Genomic DNA, 20,871 nt, shown 5'->3' on the forward strand with positions numbered 1-20,871 from the left:
TTTAGAACACTTAAATGGGCTGGATAAATTTGATGTTTCGTGTTGCACACAAGGTGCTTGATGAAATGCTTGAACAAGAAAATATAACAAAGCTGGTTGGGAATAAAAATTATTGGGCTGTAGTTTTAAAAAAATCATATAAAATCATTGGAACGACCTATGAGGTTGAGCCTTATATGCTCAGAAAGCTATTGAAACATACTAAGTTTTATGTTTGAACATGTTTGTTAAATTCTGATGTTAAACGGGTCAAAAAAGTGTCCGAAGTCGGCTGAACTGTTTTGACAGCAAGCTGATTGGAAGCGTTTTGACTTCGGAGCTGATTTTCAAAAATCATAATTAATTCTAGGATGCTCGTATTGAGCTGATTCTTTTTGGGATGGAAAGATATTTTAGTATTCTTCATTTCATCTTTAATCACGAAGGGCTAAATAAGACCGCAAAGTGGTCAAAAGAGTCGATTCAGCAGCTAGCTACATTGTAAAGTTGCTGCACATTTTATTGATAAACTTAATCCAAGGAAAGTTGTATTTTGTTCATACTTTGCCTTGTTTATAAAACAATGGTTTCATGAATATTAAGAATGTTATTTTGCTTACTACAAGTATTTAAAATACCTACAAATAAGCTTGTCAACCAAGTTGTGAAAATGAGAAAAAGAATGATTAAAGCATATAATACATATGGGTAGTTTGACTATTAAGAAAGTAAAACTAACCTATGATTTAGTTAAGTAAATTATATGCAAGAAACCCCATAGGAAATGGTAGCCATAATATGAAATGACTAAACTAACCATTTTATGGGTAATATGATAGTTTGACTCTTGCCGAGCTAGGTGAAGCTTTGAGGAGATGATCAAACGGGATAAAGGCACGAGTAAAACTTGCTTGGATGAAAGGTAAGTAAAGCTTACACCTATTTTTTTAGCATACGTATTTATTCTATAGGTGATAAATACAACAATAGATCATGTTCGAATTATGGGTTCCGACACGAAACGAAATGCATCAGAACGAATAAAAACATTTAAAATCATGATTAATGGTGAAAGAGGTAAAATGGTAATTTAGTCATAAATCGACTAAGAATTTTTGAGTTTTCTTAAAGTTACCTCATAGCTTAACTAATAATGGAAAAAGGGCCAAAATGGTAATTTAGTCACGTGATTACTAATTGTAATCGAGATTAAAAGGATACCCACGGCGTAAGCCGAACTGGGTCAAATATGTAAGAAAAAAAAGAAGGAAATTTTTGTGGTAAAATTTGTAATGGGTCGGATGCGTGATTGAGTAATTAGAAACCATGATTTGTAATAAATATAATTGTTTGGTCGTATAGACCAAATGGGTCAAATGATGGTGATAACATCATATGACCATATTGACTAATGTTGGTTGTTAAGTCATATGTTTACAGGAACGAATAGCAATTTGGATAATTGCGTCATCATAGAATATTGAATTAATAATAGCAAGGTATAAACGGGTCTATACGTTGACTCGAGCCAGGTACGCTTATATATAGATTTATAGTTAAAAGTGTTTAACTTCCCTTAACGGGTCAAAAGGAGTAGATAGGTAAAACGGGTTAAGAATTCATAAGAAACCCGTAATTCGAACCTTGCACATTAGTAAATTGATATAACGTGATATGCATGATATTTTGAAAAGGTAATAAACAAGTTTGTTTGATAAATCACGAACGGGTCAAAAAGTGTCATAATTGAATTTCAAGCCGAGAGCTTGAAAGTTCAAATTTTGTGAATTTAGATGTTGGGGTTTCACTCCGTAAGAAGGAGAATTAAATTATGAACGCGTGGGAAAAAGAATCGCGAAAAACGGACTTGTAGAATGAAAGTTATGCACCTTAGAAGTTGAAAAATTGAAAGAAAATGGTGTTGGGCAAAAGTGCGGGGTTTTAATCTGCACCCGCTGGAAAACGGTCTCCCCCGTGGCACGCGAAGGGAGTCACTTGTTCTGGCGCGACACGCGGGTGCGCTCGCGGCCCGCGAAGGATTGAATGGAATCTGTCTCGTTGCGCGACAAATCAAAAATTTGAAATTTTATTTTTTTTGTTATTTGTATGATACCGGAACTTGTTTTTACATGTTATAAAGTTGTCAAAAACTCAAAACTAACAATTGATGTGGTTTTGACCTTAGGTGATGTTCGTCTCATTTCGGATGCCGATCAAGCAAGAATTCAAGAACCGAACACAAAGTTTTGAAGCTTCCGCGCTAACCTAATCTTGTTTGAGACAATGTTTATTTGTAAACACTAAACTCAATGTTGTATGTTTAAACTAGTTAGTTTGTAAACTAGAATACCATAACCATGTAAACTTAGTTTTTATAACTAAGTTTTGAAATGATGCATTTTGATATTAAAAGAAAAAAAATGCGTGTTTTTAGTTTAAAATCTTAAAACAATGAGACGGGTGTTACAAGTTGGTAATCAGAGCTCATGGTTAAAGAGTAAAGTGTGTTCGGTTCGAGACTTGATCGCAAATCCGGTAAGTACAAGTATGTTAACGGTTTAGTATGATTAAAGTGTTGTGAACAACACATAGGGTTATCGTGTAATACACGTTACCCCAATGAAAATGATTAGTATAGCTAACGAAATCATGTGCGTTGACACGTGCAGTAGAAAGTTTTGTATTACAATACGGGCATTTATTAATGTCGAAATTACTAACTTTTGTAAATGTTTAGTTGAAGGATACTCGTATCTGAAGAAGACAGGAGTTGAACGAATTGTGGATATGACGGTAGAACGATCCGAGGTATGACAAGCAGAGCATACGCATCAAGGACCTAAATCGTGCGACGATCGCGAACAAAGTTAACAGTAAGAAGAGCCCGTTAGGGCAAGCATTTACAGATGCACATTTTAAATTATTGAGTGAATAGTAATATGCAACAAATACGTAGAAACTGACTGTTGCATATGTAAATTAAAAACTTGGAAAAACCTTAATAGAATACCTATCCAGGATGTTATTTCCAAGAAAACTAAATAGAGGCGTCACTTACATGAGGTGTAATGTGAAAATTATAAAAGGTCATGTATATCAGGTGTTAATCGCTTACTCTGGCCAAGTAAGTAGTGAATACGTGGTACCATGAACTTTTATGATGGACATACTGACATCCGATGTAGTAAGGACGGGGAGAATGGGACAAATTAAAAAGGTACCCAAATGAGTCAAATAAGCAAAATGTTTGATGGTAAACGTAAACACAAGTCAGATGACAGAAGCGTATTACGTTAGAATAACGAGCCCGAGAGAAGGGACAAAGATTAAAGTAAATAAAAATACGAACCAATTAATGTGAATGCTAAGGCATAGGGGATAAAGTTTGACTGTCATAAGTGACGAAGTTCACACAGACAAGTCAAAGGGGTAGAATAAAGAATAAAGGGCTTGAATGAATTAAAACGATGAATTTCGCTAAGACGACCAAATAAATTAAAGTGACATCTAAAACCATATAAGAATGGTTACTTGATGATGATTTCGGTAAAGATACCCGATAGATGGGTAGGATTTTGAAAGTATGCATAAACCAAGAGACGGGAACACGAAATAGAAAGTTAAAGGACTCGGATTAAGAGTCATGACTAAAAGACGATGAGAATTTGCAAACAGGAATTTTGCTAACTACGTTCAACTATTTTAAAGTTGAACGGGTCGAATAAAGATTGAAGTTTGACGTTCAGGAGTAATGAAATCTCACACAAATAAGTCAAACAAGACGAATAAAGTATAAAAGCTTGATAGGGCAAGTAAACGCACACCGTTGAAACCGAAAAGCAAAAAAAAAAAACCAAACAAACATAAAAAATAATAATAATAAAAGAACCCGGGTAATGGGTTGTAAATAAACATAGGAATAAACCAGATAACAAATAACAAACAAAAAAAACAAACAAACCGATGTGTAAATGACATAGGAAGTCATAGAGTCCAAATATTAGTTTAAAATGGAAGCGGGTGCAGCCTTAGACTATGGTCAAGGTCCATAGAATTCAGGAATGAAAATAAACGACTTCTAAACATCAAAAAGGGTGTGCTGACACCGAAAGTATAACTTTAGAACGACATGTGTAAAAGAGGATCTACGGAATTGTCATGACCCTCATGATAGTAAGTGGTATTGAGGTCTACGGGACCAAAAAGACCCTTGGGTCACAAATAGAAAGAAACAAACCGTTGGAATCTCACCTTAAAAAGGTGGAAATCTAAAGAGATAGCCTACGAGGCTAACTAAAGAAGCTACAGGTCACTTGGGTAAGGTGTGGAAAATTGGTTTCCATTTTTTGCGTAAGAATAATAACGGTCAGGAATAAACTTAGAACGAAAATTCCTAGACATGAGAAAAAGACGTAAGATAAAGAGAAAACGTAAACTAAAAATTTTGTTTTTAGTTAAAAGCAATGTTTTAACAAACATAAGTAGTATGAGGTGGTTTAAGAAATAGTAAACACACATAAAGCCGGAGATGGCAGTATAGTATGCCCGGGTGCCGGGGCACGAAATGGCGGTGACTAATCAGTCAAGCCGGTAAAACCATTGTAGTCAAAAGAAGATTATTAACTAGGTAAAGCGCTCGTCAACATAAGATTAGCGTGAAGTAAATGTGTTGACGGACTAACGCAACTGAGTGGTCAGGTAACAACTCGGTCAAGTAGGAGAAAAAGATATGAAATATAAAATGAAAATTTCGGTTCATAAGGACTTACACATAAAGGACGTTCATGTCAATATGAATGATAATATTGTCCGAAAGAATGAATATCATAGAAACGAAACTAAGTTCGTTCAGTCTAAATTAAAGAACTAAATGAGAAAGGTTTCGTGGACGAAACCTCTTTAAGGGGGGTAGACTTGTAACACCCCAAAAACGGGTTTGGTAATCAAACCACGCTAATATTTATGAACGGGTAAAAATACCGTTAGTTGTGAAATTAACCGGTAAATATTAGGATTTAAACAAATAAACCTAATATTAAATAAAAGTTGAACGAAAACTTTTAAGGAAATGAAAGTTTATAAACAGCCCGAGATAACAGGACTTAAAATAAACTGAGTCGTACCCTATAATATAAACCTTATATTATAAATCGATATCGGTAATAAATAAAACGAGCTAACTAGGAATAAAAATAACCTAGTTGGAAGAAAGTCTTGTCGTAACATGTTAGTGGGTTAAAAACACCTAAAATAAGGACCTAATAATAGATGAGGGGTCAAAGGTGTTAAAAAATCAAACTAGTTTTTAATTAAAACAAAATTTAATTTCCAAACACACACTTATGTGTGTGTGGACCGTACAGAACACAGGGGGGCGACCAAGCTTGCTCTCAAACCTTAGTTCATGCAATTTGATCAAATTGAAGGCCTAAATCAGTTCCAAAACGAAATCCAAGCAAAGATTAGTGATCACCTTCGTGAAAGGATCATAAGGTAGGCCTAATTTTGCTATTTGGTTTCACCTTGAGTTCAAGGTGAAAGCATGAAATTGAAATTTTAGCTTGCATGATCGAAGTTTGGATGAAATTAGGAATGATTTTATGTCTAGGAGTAAACCCTAGTCATTTACTTGTTGAATTGATGTTCATAATTGTGAATTCATGATCACCCGATTATTTGCTAAATGGGTTTTGTAGAAACATGATGAACCCTAGAATCATAATGGTTAAATTGTGTTAATAGAACTCCCTGAAGTTAGATTTGAAGTTTGATGTTAGTACTTGTTAATTATGCTAGAATTTAAGGATTTAGAACACTTAAATGGGCTGGAGAAATTTGATGTTTCGTGTTGCACACAAGGTGCTTGATGAAATGCTTGAACAAGAAAATATAACAAAGCTGGTTGGGATTAAAAATTATTGGGCTATAGTTTTAAAAAAAATATATCATATAAAATCATTGGAACGACCTGTGAGGTTGAGCCATATATGCTCAGAAAGCTATTGAAACATACTAAGTTTTATGTTTGAACATGTTTGTTAAATTCTGATGTTAAATGGGTTAAAACAGTGTCCGAAGTCGGCTGAACTGTTTTGACAGCAAGCTGATTGGAAGCATTTTGACTTCGAAGCTGATTTTGCAAAAATCATAATTAATTCTAGGATGCTCGGATTGAGCTGATTCTTTATGGGATGGAAAGATATTTTAGTATTCTTCATTTCATCTTTGATCACGAAGGGCTAAATAAGACCGCAAAGTGGTCAAAAGAGTCGATTCAGCAGCTAGCTACATTGTAAAGTTGCTGCACATTTTATTGATAAACTTAATCCAAGTAAAGTTGTATTTTGTTCATACTTTGCCTTGTTTATAAAACAATGGTTTCATGAATATTAAGAATGTTATTTTGCTTATTACAAGTATTTAAAATACCTACAAATAAGCTTGTCAACCAAGTTGTGAAAATGAGAAAAAGAATGATTAAAGCATATAATACATATGGGTAGTTTGACTATTAAGAAAGTAAAACTAACCTATGATTTAGTTAAGTAAATTATATGCAAGAAACCCCATACGAAATGGTAGCCATAATATGAAATGACTAAACTAACCATTTTATGGGTAATATGATAGTTTGACTCTTGCCGAGCTAGGTGAAGCTTTGAGGAGATGATCAAACGGGATAAAGGCACGAGTAAGACTTGCTTGGATGAAAGGTAAGTAAAGCTTACACCTATTTTTTTAGCATACGTATTTATTCTATAGGTGATAAATACAACAATAGATCACGTTCGAATTATGGGTTCCGACACGAAACGAAATGGGTCAGAACGAATAAAAACGTTTAAAATCATGATTAATGGTGAAAGAGGTAAAATGGTAATTTAGTCATAAATCGACTAAGAATTTTTGAGTTTTCTTAAAGTTACCTCATAGCTTAACTAATAATGGAAAAAGGGGCAAAATGGTAATTTAGTCACGTGATGACTAATTGTAATCGAGATTAAAAGGATACCCACAGCATAAGCCGAACTGGGTCAAATATGTAAGAAAAAAAGAGGGAAATTTTTGTGATAAAATCCGTAATGCGTCGGATGCGTGATTGAGTAATTAGAAACCATGATTTGTAATAAATATAATTGTTTGGTCGTATAGACCAAATGGGTCAAATGATGGTGATAACATCATATGACCATATCGACTAATGTTGGTTGTTAAGTCATATGTTTACAGGAACGAATAACAATTTGGATAATTGCGTCATCATAGAATATTGAATTAATAATAGCAAGGTATAAACGGGTCTATACGTTAACTCGAGCCAGGTACGCTTATATATAGATTTATAGTTAAAAGTGTTTAACTTCCCTTAACGGGTGAAAATGAGTAGATAGGTAAAACGGGTTATGAATTCATAAGAAACCCGTAATTCGAACCTTGCACATTAGTAAATTGATATATTGTGATATGCATGATATTTTGAAAAGGTAATAAGCAAGTTTGTTTGATAAATCACGAACGGGTCAAAAAGTGTCATAATTGAATTTCAAGCCGAGAGCTTGAAAGTTCAACTTTTGTGAATTTAGATGTCGGGTTTTCACTCCGTAAGATGGAGAATTAAATTATGAACAAGTAGGAAAAAGAATTGCGAAAAACGGACTTGTAGAATGAAAGTTATGCACCTTAGAATTTGAAAAATTGAAAGAAAATGGTGTTGGGCAAAAGTGCAGGATTTTAATCTGCACCCGCTGGAAAACGGTCTCCCCCGCGGCACGCGAAGAGAGTCACTTGTTCTGGCACGACACGCGGGCGCGCTCGCGGCCCGTGAAGGATTGAAAGGAATCTGTAGCGTGGCGCGACACATCAAAAATTTGAATTTTATTTTTTGTTATTTTTATGATACCGGAACTTGTTTTTACATGTTATAAAGTTGTCAAAACTAACAATTGATGTGGTTTTGACCTTAGGTGATGTTCGTCTCATTTCGGATGCCGATTAAGCAAGAATTCAAGAACCGAACACAAAGTTTTGAAGCTTCCGCGCTAACCTAATCTTGTTTGAGACAATGTTTATTTGTAAACACTAAACTCAATGTTGTATGTTTAAACTAGTTAGTTTGTAAACTAGAATACCATAACCATGTAAACTTAGTTTTTATAACTAAGTTTTGAAATGATGCACTTTGAAATTAAAAGAAAAAAAATGTGTGTTTTTAGTTTAAAATCTTAAAACAATGAGACGGGTGTTACAGGTAGGCATAGGGGAAGAGGATTGAAGAAATGGAAAATACATTTCATTAAACTGTACATGTCGGGCGATGTAAATGCGATTTGCAGTAGGATCAAGACTATGATATCTATGATACGAGGGACTATACCCTAGGAAGATGCATGGTGATGAACAGAAATCCATTTTGTGTGGATGATACGAGCAAAGATGAGGAAAACATTGACACCCGAAGACACGTAAAAAGGAAAGATCGGGTATACGTTTGAGAAGATGCTCAAAGGGATAGATATGGGATTAGACACGTGATGGCATGCGATTTATCAAGTATGTGGCAGTTTCATAAGCAAAGTTCCAAAAACGCAGTGGAACACCAGATTGTACTAGAAGGGTGGGGTTAGTTTCGACTACATGGAGGTGTCATCTCTCAACAAAGCCATTTTGTTCACTTGTATGAGGACAAGATAGGCGATGTAGAATACCAAGTTTTGCAAAGAAAGAGGATAAGACAATGGAAGATATGCTTAGAGGTTGTGTAATTGATTTCGGAGGAAATTGGGACGATCATTTAACATTAATAGAATTTTCATACAACAACAGCTATCATACCAGTATCAATGCTGCACCATTCGAAGGACTTTATGGACGAAAGTGCCAAACCCCAGTTTGTTGGGCAGAAATTGGAGAAAAGCAATTATCTGGACCAGAGAGAGTACAAGAGACAACATACAAGATTATTCAAGTCAAGGAAAGACTAAAAGCAGCATGCGATCGACAAAAGATTTATGCTAACAACAAGCGAAAGCCATTGGAATTTCAAGTAGGAGACAAGGTATTATTAAAAGTTTCTCCTTCGAAAGGAGTGGTGAGATTCATCAAAAGGAAAGCTAAGCCCCAGGTATGTTGGACCCTTTGAGATTACTAAAAGAATAGGACCAGTAGCTTACCAGCTACAACTGCCAGAGGTAATGGCAGGAATACATGATGTGTTTCATGTATGTAATCTCAAAAAGTGTTTAGCCGATGAATCATTAGTATTACCTCTTAAATACATAGAGGTAAATGAGAAGCTCAAGTTCATAGAGAAGCCTCTACAAATTAAAGATAGGAAAGTCAAGAATCTTAAACACAAGAGACTAGTTCTAGTCAAAGTAAAATGGGATTCCAGGAGAGGACCAGAGTACACGTAGGAGCTTGAATCAGAGATGCAGAGGAAATATACACACCTGTTCCAGTAGACCTCGAGGACGAGTTCTAAAACAAGGTGGGGAGGATATAACAACCTCCTAAAATATTTCTGACACCCCTAAAATAATTAGAATGTCCCTATATGTCCTAAAATACACCTTGTATATGTAAAACAGACCCTAAATACTTTTGTTTTTGTAAAAATTAAATAAAAACAAATTTTCATCATCGCTCGCGGGTCGCGACAGCTGGTCATTAGGGCACACCGGGTGACGCCACGTGGCGCACTGTGTGACAAGGCTAGTTGTTCGATTCAGTAAGGCTAGGGCCTGCACCCCCTAGCTCGCGGGGCGCGTAAGCCCTTTGTGTGGTTTACGCGGGGCGCGAAGGACGGCCGAAACAACCCTATAAGAAGAGGGCATCGGTAGTTCATTTCCGTCGTTCACAATTCGTAATTCTCTCTCAAATTTCTGTGGTGTAGCAATTATATCGGGCATTATACCCACTAATATAATGAAGTTCTGCCTCGTTGTAAGTATTTTTAACCCCCGGCTACGTATTAGATACGCTACCCGATTGATCTAGCGCTCCGTAACGACTGTCGAGGTTCTGCCCGACGTAGTCGTTGGAGTTCTGTCTCGGGAAGGGTATAACTAATATAAAATTTGGGTTATTATGCTAACGCGTGTGCATTTTTTAATTTATTAGATTATAACTAGGAAACCATGGGAAAAATTCTAAATTAGCAATGTGAGTAATCTCCTTTTTGTAAACCTTTTTGCAAACTGTTTTTAAAAAACCTCAATTGTTTGAACATTATAATTAACAGTGATTGAGTATCTGTAATTCTACAATTATCTTCGGTATGTTGGGGGTTTTGTATACAAAATTTGTTACTACACTTTGAGTAGTAACATGACCACAAGTCGGGACGACAGTACCGTGGGTGGTAATTAAGGTAGAATAATAAACAAATGTAATTGTTGATTGCGCTCAATGTTGTACAAGGATAAAATCTGTTTTGATTAAATTGAGATTCACTCACCAGTATTTCCCACTGGCAAATGTTTTTAAAACGCGTTTCAGGTAACAAAATGTGAAAGCCAAAATAGAAGCCAGCGGCAGAGCACTAAAGGCTTGGAAAATGTGGCTATAAAAGTTACCTAAATAAAGAAAGATGTTTTATTTAATAAAATAGGGTTTATCCCTATAAACATGTTTGTAATAAAAACTTGGGAATTTCCCAATATGTTTATTACAAAAATGTGGTGTTTTACTCTGACAAAATATTTCCTAACTACAGTCCTGATGTAAATTCCACTACCAAATAATGATAAACACCGATACCACCATCTCTGAGTAGGCCGTGTCCGCCCACATCTCGAGGCAGGGGTCGGGGGTTGCGAAAACAGGTCCCCAAACATCACAAAAAACTAAATCCAATACATGAGTACTTCTATAATTTGATGAAGATAAATGCAATTTTGAAGATTTTCCCATGGGACAAGAATTACAATATGGTAAAACAGAATTACTACTAATAGGAAGACAGTTCTTAGAAATCATAGGTTGTAAAAGTTACAAGTGAGGATGTCTAAGTCTTTGGTGCCAAGTTGTAGGAGAAGCTCGAACAGTAGAAAAAGCAACATTTGAGGCAAGATTGGTCTTTGGTAATTGAAGAGGGTAGAAACTGTCTTTACTTGGACCTATGAGGAGGATAGTTCTGGTAACCGAATCCTTCACATAAAAAATGTAGAGTAAAATCAAAAAACACACTTTGTTATATTGACAAAAACGTTGTACGGAAAGAAGATTTCGTTTAATTTGTGGAGCGTGTAGAATGTTTTTAATAGAAAGAGTTTTATTTGGTGAATTGAAAGTGGTGGAACCTATATGAATAATTGGTAACCTATTGACATTACCAACAGTAAGTGTGTCCTTACCGAAATAAGGCTCAACATTGTCAAGGCTAGTGAGATCAGGTGCTGCAGTATTGTTTGCACCAGCGTCCGGCAACCAAGATGATGATGCTTGTGAGCGATGATCAGCATAGTTCTCTTGTGGAGCATATCGTGGTGGACGAATTATTGCAGGATCACGATTTAGGCATTGAGATGGAACATGCCCAATATCACACCTGTTCCAAGAACCATAGACGGTATTCTGATTAGATGCCCAAGCAAATCTGGAATTGTTACCTGACGAGGAGCCATGTTGCGGTTGTTTTAATTGCCTCATCCACGCCGGTTGTTGTTTCGGTCACGATTAGACTGCTCAAAAGTGTTGTAATAGGGCCGATTATGTTGTTGTATAGGTTGCACATTGAAGCTTAATTGTGTCATCAGTTGTTGAAGCGACTGGACTGTTTTAGGTGTGAGTTAAAGGCTGGGTTGTGAGGCTGAGTCAAGGCTGGTTATAGTCGTGAAGGCCTGGGTAACAACAGAGAGAGTGGGATCAGTCTTCTTTGTCATGTATTCGTGATCAGCGAGTAGCCCAGGTAATTCCATGAGGGTTACTGGAGGGTGTTATGGAATAAGGGTGGGTTTTAAGATGTTATATTCTTCCTGAAGGCCTGAAATAATCAACATAACAACATCCTTTTCTTGCATGGCTGCACCAATGTTTGCTAATGCATCGTTATATTCTTAGGCTCGTGTGATATAGGCAGCAGATGTTTCATCAGGTTGCATCTCCATCTTAAGAAGTTGGGTTCTTAGTGTGTACTCTCGGGAAGATGTGTGCAGTGCGTAAACACGTTCCAAGGAAAGCCATAAGTTACGAGAAGTTTGACCTTGTACATTTAAGGAGGCTACAGAGGTTATTGACAGCAGGAGCATGTGGACGTGGGCATCGTTGGAAACCCATGTCAAGTAGTCAGGGTTTGGTTGTGGTGTGGGTGGCGGTGGGTCTTTGTCTGACGAAGAGGTGGTAGCAGCAATGGTTTGGGATGGACAGTGAATAGAGCCATCAATATAAACATACAAGCCATTTGTAATGAGAAAAGGTTTGATCATGGTTTTCCAGTATCTATGATTGGTCAGGCTTAGTTGAAAACCGAATTCGTGAGAATTATGAGTGGTTTTCTCTACTGTGGTGAAGGAGGTAATGGCCATTGTTTGTAGGTTTGAATAAACAGAAGTTGGCGAGAAGAAAAAAGGAAAAAGCAGGGACTTGTTAATAAGGGAGCAGGACCTTGTTGATTAGGGGCGAGAAAAAAAAAAGAAGGGCCTTGTTAATAAGGGAGCAGGACCTTGTTGATAAGGGAGCAGGTCCTTGTTGATAGAGGAACAGGATCTTGCTGAGATCGGAAAACAAAAGTGACAGTCAGCAATTTTATGGTTTAGGTAATCCAAGAGCGTATGGCTCTGATATCATATAATTTGTATTGTAATTGTGAATTGTATTGAATGAATAATTGTTTACAATAGGAGGTCCTATATATATGACAATTGCAGCCTAAAACTAGAAACAATCATTAACATAAATAGATTATAAATTTATGTCTAATAACCTTTGCCTTCATCCCAATTTCCTGACCACGAAATAGATTTTTACTAGGAACGTTTGTATGTTTGTTATTGTCTAAAATCACGATTAATTATAACATTTGCAGGTCTGGCGGTTTAGATACTTAGAATAATAACAAAGGCATCACTTCCACACACACGAACCGGTTCCCAAACAAGTACACAGATCTACTTCACATTCAGTGCCATCATGGTACTTCTATGCATCATATGCACCAATGTTCTCCATTAACTACCGGTGATCCGATTCTACCGAAGTAACCGAAAACACATTGGCCCCATCCAACACATGTCAATCCGGTCAAACTTCTGGCAAGTAGTTAAAAAGATATGTTATCTAGTGACAGCAGTATTTGCAATTTACCTAGTGTCACTATCAATATTCCCAGGTTATTTAAGTGAAAACGTTGCTTCAACTTATTTTAAAGATTGGTATCCTATATTACTCATTACAACTTTTAACATTGGAGATTTTGTGGGCAAGTGTTTGAGTGTTGTTTATGTGCCACGTGGCAGTAGGATGATGGTATGGTGGTGTATGGGTAAGGTGTTGTTTTATCCATTGTTTGTAGGGTGTGTGCATGGACCCAAATGGATGCATAGTGAGGGTCCGGTAATGAGTTTGACCATGATGCTTGGTGTGAGCAATGGGTATTTGACTAGTGTGCTATGGAGACGTTTTTGGTGGTTGGGTTGGTCATGGGTTCGGCGCTTGATTGGTTGTGGAACCTTTGAGCTAGTTTTGATTGCAATGGTTATGACTTATGCCACAAATTAATAAAACTAGTTTTGGTTTCAATATTGTTTAGTAGTATTAGTTATTGTTTTTTTTGAGGATTGAACTTGTTATTTGGATATGACTTTAGTAATTTATAATATTTTTTTATATTTGATCAATGTGTATTAGTTAAAGCTTTGTAGATTTAATACTCAGTTGATTTTACAATTCTTAGTTTATTTGATCATCCGTAGTAGGGGGTTTTTGGACGTTTTTTCTAAAAAAACGCCCCTTAACGTCCATTAACCTCCCCATGGCGTTTTTTTTTTTTTCAAAATAAAGCATATGACGTCCTTTTATCCACACCTCTTCTTAAATTGTTTGGCCAATGAGATGTATTCTACTTTTTGGTTGGTCAATACCATTTTTATGTTTTTTTTTATTTAATTTTTTATATCTCTTTTAACATAATTCCTCACAATGCTTATATCTCCACTAAACCCATTTTTGAAAAAAAAAAAACGTCCCATAAGGCTGGAGGGTGTGGGGGCGCCACCCCCGCCAGCTCACCATGTATAGTGCCCCATAGGGCTCCATCACCACACCCTCCATTTTAAAAGGGGGGCGCCATCCTTACTTCGCCACTCTGGTGACGCCAAAGTTGAAAGGTTCAGGTGGGGCCCACTAGTTTTAGTCCAATGAATTTTTTTTTTTTATAATTTTGTTTAATAGGGGGCTCCATCCACACCATGCAAATTAAAGGGGAGGGGGGGCGTGGATCCTACGTATCGCTTACGTGGCCAGATAAAGCCCCTAGGGGGCTCTAACCACACCCTCCAGCCTAATTGCCATTGCTGACTGGACTGCCACATGTCGCAAAATGCCCAAGGATGGAGGCATTATTTGTGTCTTCCACTACACATGGTCTTAACTTTTATAGATAAGCAATAACAATTTTCATCGTGAGGGAGGTGATGAGGTTATGTTGGCGTGAGGGAGGTGGTCGCATGTTAATCAAGTATACATTGGTGGTGGTGGTAGTGGTGACAGGGGTGGCGGTTGGTTAGAGAGAGAGAGAGGTGGTGGTTGGAGAAAGAAAGAGAGATAGGTGGTGGTGGTGGTGAAGAAGAAGAAGAAAGGGAAAGAATGAAAAATGTATGAGATGAAGGGTTTGTAAAATTAGGTTTTATTTTTTCCTTTAATTAAGTTGTAGAAAGACTAAATTGCCCTTGATTGATTCGACCTAACTGAAATTTTTAACCAGGTTAGAGCTAAAGGACGTAAGAGCATTCAAATCCATCCCACCATATTTTCACCATTAATTACATCTCTCCTTTTTATTTAAATAATATTTTTATATTTCTCTCTCCTACACTCAAAACCACTTTCAGAATATATTAAAAAAATATATGGGGTGAACAGTGTTCCCCCAAAATATACAGATGAAAAAAACATTTTCTCTCTCCTCCACTTACAACTACTTTTTATACTCTTTATATTTTAAAAACATCACACACTGAATTTGATGCCATGGATGTGAATGCTCTAAGGTGTAATGAGTTTTTCAAATAAATGATTTCAACTGTAATTATTGAAGTTAAAGATTATCTACTACAATTCATAACAAACATAAAAGACAGAAATTGTAATTTACCCAAAAATTAATACTAATAATAAAGAGGAAAAGAAAAACACTTGTTAACTGATGATAATGAAAAACAACATTTGAAAAAGTGCATAATTTAAATGATAGATTTTGTTAAAGTGAAAGGGTACGTTTTGTAATTTTTTAAGTTAAGTATATAATTTTGAAAACCTTGTATCGTGTGCTTTTAACTTATGCATAATCAATCTATAAAAGGATAAATAGTTTTATTTTTCTCACAACAAAATATTTGCAAAATAAGGTTAGATATTATTTTGATTTTAACTTTACGATTTAAAACTAAAATAAAATCTTTTTTTCTTTGTGTAATGTATTAAAATATAATTTATTATATTAATTTGTTTTACTCCTTGTCATTAAACTAAATGGAAATTTAATAAATAATTTTAATTTTGTTATAAAATTGTTTAATTTAAAATTTTAAAACTTAATATACTTCCTCATGTATCACGCTTAATTATGTGATTTTATTTATCAAATTTATTAAATTTCAGTTATGTAATATGTGGAATATTATAATACATCAAATTATGTAATATATTTAAATATAAATAGAGTACCTATGCGTTGCGACGTAGTCGATAACTAACAAAGTTGTACTCGTTTTCCATTTATTTATCAAATGTTCTGGTTTTACTTGGGTTCTAAAATAATTAAAAGAATTAGATAACAATATTATAATGTATTTATTAAATAATAAAATTATGTCATAAATACCAAAATTGCATTAAATAACAAAATTATGTCATAAATACCAAAATTATTAAATACAAAAATAATTATCCCAAGTGAGTGTTTTAAAATTAATTGAAATACCAATTTTATCCAGTTCTATGATAATGTAGCATAGATAGAGAATTCACTATATTGCCAATGATTCCGCATACCAATTGGTTTGGGAAATGTGGGAAGGTTTACCTATTTATGTGGGTTCCTATACAGAGGTCTCAGGGTCGAATCTTGCGAGGGGCAAATTGTGGCACCGCTTCAAACGGGTAATAATATGCCAACTGCGGCATTCTTACTTGTGACCTGGGTGACCAAAAGCCAAAAGCCTAACCGGGTGATTTAGCTGTTGAAAACAAGATAATTCACTAATAATTCTTATCATATTAATATACGTACGTGGAATATTTTTTTTAAAAGTAATTAATTTAGTTATAAAAATAATAACGACAAATAGCTCATCAAAAAATAAAGAATATCCACAAACTAACATGAAATCCAAAGAATCAACATATATAATTTTTAGGACATTTACCAAAACATTATCTTATGTTTCTCCAGACAAAAAAACAAACCGGAATTACATACATACACACACATGTTTAACTCACGTGATAAAAACGCCATGTATACAAAAAGAAAACAATTAATAACGTGTCCATATCTATCATTGCCATGAATAATATGTCGAAACTCGAAACTGAAATCACCCAAAAATCACATTATAAGTTCACAACAAATTAGCCATTTATAATAAGGAATCGAAAACACCCCTCTATATTGCATAATATTCCGGCAGAAATGGAGATTCTACAGCCAAATCCGAACCTTAAAACCTACGACAACAAGGAGCCAAAAGACACATACAACATGGCATACATTATCCACTTTCTACTAGGTGCCGGATATTTGGTTCCATGGAACGCCTTCATCACAGCCGTTGATTATTTCCAGTATCTATACCCTAACAAACACATCAACAAGGTGTTTTCAGTGGGTTACATGTCGGCCGCGATGGCCGTGCTTTTTACGCTCATGTGGTTTTCAAGGTCGAGTCGGATTAAGTTGCCGTCGGTTCGGAGCAGGATGAATTTGGGTCAGTGTTTGTTTATTTTGGCTCTCATGGTGGCGCCGGTGACGGACTGGATTGTTCATGGGAAGGAGACGAGGAAGACGATGAATATCGCGTTTGTTGTGCTTGTTTCCATGGTTATGATCAGTGGATTAGCTGATGGGTTAGTGGGTGGAAGTCTGGTTGGAGCCACCGGAGCTCTTCCTGGACGGTATATGCAGGCGGTTTTTGCTGGTAACGCCACCGCCGGTATGATTTCTATTTTTAGGGTGTTTATATATCTACTTTTAGGGTTTTTTCTTAGAATTGTCATTTTCTCTAATCTTGTAAATAAAAAAATATATATTTTAGAGTGGGTTGTAAATGCGAGCAGCTTTTCGATAAGGGCATAAATAAGCTGAGTTTAGCCTGAGCTTGACTCGTTTATTTGTACAAGAGCTCGAGCTCAAGTTCGAGTTCAACTTGTTTAATTTATGAGAGATCGAGCTCGACTTATTTTAAGCTCGTACAACTCAAACTCTGCTCATGAGTAGTTTTTAAGCCCGAGCTTGTCTCGTATTTATGATTTTATATACATTTATAATTTATATTCAATTCTTGTATACCTTTGAGTATTAAATTTACATATATAACAGAATATATATTCTTAGTCATTTGTATCATAATTTTAATATAATAAGAAATATGATACAGATAAATATTTAATATATTAAATGAAAATTGTATTAATAATAGACTCGTTTGGATTCGCAAGTCAGCTCAAGCTCGATAAGGAAGCTTGGGTTTAAGCCCGTTTATTAAACAAACTTATTTTTAGGACCAGACTCGGGTTTGAGCTCGTCTCAATTCAAGCTTCTAGCAATTTGGTTTCATTCCAACTTCCCGAGCACGAGTTAGATTTTTACTAGGAACGTTTGTATGTATGTTATTGTCTAAAATCCCGATTAATTATAATATTTGCAGGTCTGGCGGTTTCGATACTTAGAATAATAACAAAGGCATCACTTCCACACACACGAACGGGTCTCCGAACAAGCACACAGATCTACTTCACATTCAGTGCCATCATGGTACTTCTATGCATCATATGCACCAACGTTCTACACAAACTACCGGTGATCCGATTCTACCGAAGTAACCGAAAACACATTGACCCCATCCAACACATGTCAATCCGATCAAACTTCTGGCAAGTAGTTAAAAAAATCCGGTATCTAGTGACAGCAGTATTTGCAATCTACCTAGTGTCACTATCAATATTCCCAGGTTATTTAAGTGAAAACGTTGCATCAACTTATTTTAAAGATTGGTATCCTATATTACTCATTACAACTTTTAACGTTGGAGATTTTGTGGGCAAGTGTTTGACTGCTGTTTATGTGCCACGTGGCAGTAAGTTGGTGGTTTGGTGGTGTATGGGTCGGGTGTTGTTTTATCCATTGTTTGTAGGGTGTGTGCATGGACCCAAATGGATGCATAGTGAGGGTCCGGTTATGAGTTTGACCATGATGCTCGGTGTGAGCAATGGGTACTTGACTAGTGTGCTTATGATACTTGCACCCAAGTTGGTTCCGGTCGAGGAGTCGGAGGTGGTTGGGATCGCTATGGAGACGTTTTTGGTGGTTGGGTTGGTCGTGGGTTCGGCACTTGGTTGGTTGTGGAACCTTTGAGCTAATATTCATTGCATTGGTTATGACTTATGTCACAAAATAATAAAACTAGTTTTGTTTCAATATTGTTTGGTAGTATTAGTTATTGTTGTTTTTGTGAGGGTTGAACTTGTAGTATTAGTTATTGTTGTTTTTGTGAGGATTGAACTTGTTATTTGGATATGGCTTTAGTAATTTATAATATTTTTTTTTTATATTTGATTAATGTGTATTAGTTAATGCTTTGTAGATTTAATACTTATTTAGTTGATTTTACAATTCTTAGTTTATTAACTTTTATAGTTAAGCAATAAATTTTAATCGTGATTAGTCAACATGATATCTTTTGAAATTAAGGAGACAATCAAAGAGGGGAATTAAAATTCAAGATATTCTTTTTAAGGGATGTAAAATGTGAATCCTTCGAGAAATGCAAATCCTTCATTGAATGTTATCATGGTATTATTGTCTAATAACATTTTGTAGGTGGAATCAGGTCCTTAGTTTGTTTCCCATAGGGTTTTTTTTTTTTTTAACCAGATTTATTGGGTTTCCTACTTAATTGATGTGTATACATTATTCCCTAGTGGAGATGGATATGATCGGGTGGTTCCACTGGTGACACGATGATACTCCATTGGTTCGTCAGTTATCCAAATTTACCGTAAAAAAAAGAACCGTAGACCCCAACGAGTGCACAATTATTAATATTTTTTTAAATAAGAGGATAAGTGGACAAGATGTAGCATTCAGTTAGGATCCTTTTCAATGTAGAGACATGTAACATCTTAGCATTGTGGGATACTACCATAAGATGTCCAAAGGTATAGGTTGTGGCTAACATCCCTTTAAAAGGAGGAATATATACGCAACAACTTTCTACACATGTTCTTTTTTCCAAAAAGTACTAGGTAAGATATGTCGGCTTCGATGGGTGTAGCCCTGGCCCGTCTTGGGCGGTTTGAGGACTTGAAGGGTTGAGTGGGCTGGTCACCTTCTCAACTTTTGTGTCCTCTTTTATTTATTTTTCGTTATTGTCTGTGTGAACGTAGATCACGTACCGTAATCGAACCATGTAAATCCGGTATTCTTCATCTATTTTAGTGCATATCATATTGTATTATACATTGTGTGGTTGTTATTTTGTGTTTGTTGCTTGCGATAATCATCACAGAAAGCAAAAATATTGCTTTTGTTGCTCTTTTAATTATCAAGAAAGTCAAAGGACAAAAAGCAATATTTTGGTGTTTTGATTTCTTGGGCCGATTTGCCCGAATCGGTTTCAGCCGTCACCAAGATTTAAAAGAAACAACTAGAATTGATTTTGACTTGGTTTGTTTGACTAGCCAATCACACCAACAAAAGGTCTACCTTAAATTTGTTACTTTTTTTCCAATAAGAAGGTTTCGAGCTTGTACATGGCTTTATAGTCTAGTGGCATCTTGGAGGTGGGATAAGTCTTTGGAACCAATACAGACGTCCTGAGTTCGATGCTCACAAGGGGGGTTTTTCCCATATTTGTTTGGTTTTCTCTTGAATTGGTGTATAGGCATTATGCCTAATGAAGATGGATATGATCGGGTGGTTTGATCCAAATTTGCCGTTAAAAAAAAAAAAGAAGGTTTCGAGCAAACTCAAGAAAACAATCACTTTTGTTTTCTTTAAATTTATTTTCTTATCTTATTAGTTAGGGTTTGGTTTGGTTACAAATAATATCGTTTGGTTGTTTGATTCCATCTGCGTTTTGTTTTATATGCTTCTCTTAATTTCATTTAAGTAAATACCACATGTATAAAAAAAAATAAAAAATAAAAAAAAAATTGCAATATTCAAAATTCAAATGCTCTCTCAAATCAAGTCAAACTTTAAAGTAACAAAAACATCTAATATAAATGGATATGACGTAAATTTATTTTACTTAAAAACATATTCTAAGATAATCCCTTTAAAATTTAAACAAACACATAAATTTCTTGTTTTATATATTTAATTAATTAATATAAGATACTCTCAATGAATAACACGTGTTCAGTTTCTTTTATTATATAGTATAGATTAGTTTAAATATGAGTAAAATGCCCGGATAGTCCCTGTGGTTTGTCAAAATTTCACCTTTAGTCTCT

The 20,871-nt window shown here is 35.4% G+C and overlaps 1 protein-coding gene and 1 long non-coding RNA gene across 2 annotated transcripts; both read left to right on the forward strand.

Moving 5' to 3' along the window:
- The first annotated feature begins 1,209 nt into the window (after window positions 1-1,209).
- On the forward strand, window positions 1,210-2,370 carry LOC110896441. Its single transcript, XR_002567915.2, has 2 exons — window positions 1,210-1,511; window positions 2,165-2,370. It is a non-coding gene; the product is annotated as an uncharacterized LOC110896441 (long non-coding RNA).
- A 14,392-nt stretch (window positions 2,371-16,762) lies between these two features.
- LOC110896440 (equilibrative nucleotide transporter 8) lies at window positions 16,763-18,970 on the forward strand. Its single transcript, XM_022143783.2, has 2 exons — window positions 16,763-17,348; window positions 18,063-18,970. The coding sequence occupies exons 1-2, from the start codon at window positions 16,829-16,831 to the stop codon at window positions 18,767-18,769; spliced, it is 1,227 nt and encodes a 408-aa protein (XP_021999475.1). The 5' UTR covers window positions 16,763-16,828; the 3' UTR covers window positions 18,770-18,970.
- Window positions 18,971-20,871: the final 1,901 nt, after the last annotated feature.

This window comes from Helianthus annuus, chromosome 12 (genome assembly GCF_002127325.2).
Source record: "Helianthus annuus cultivar XRQ/B chromosome 12, HanXRQr2.0-SUNRISE, whole genome shotgun sequence".
Lineage (NCBI taxonomy): Eukaryota > Viridiplantae > Streptophyta > Magnoliopsida > Asterales > Asteraceae > Helianthus > Helianthus annuus.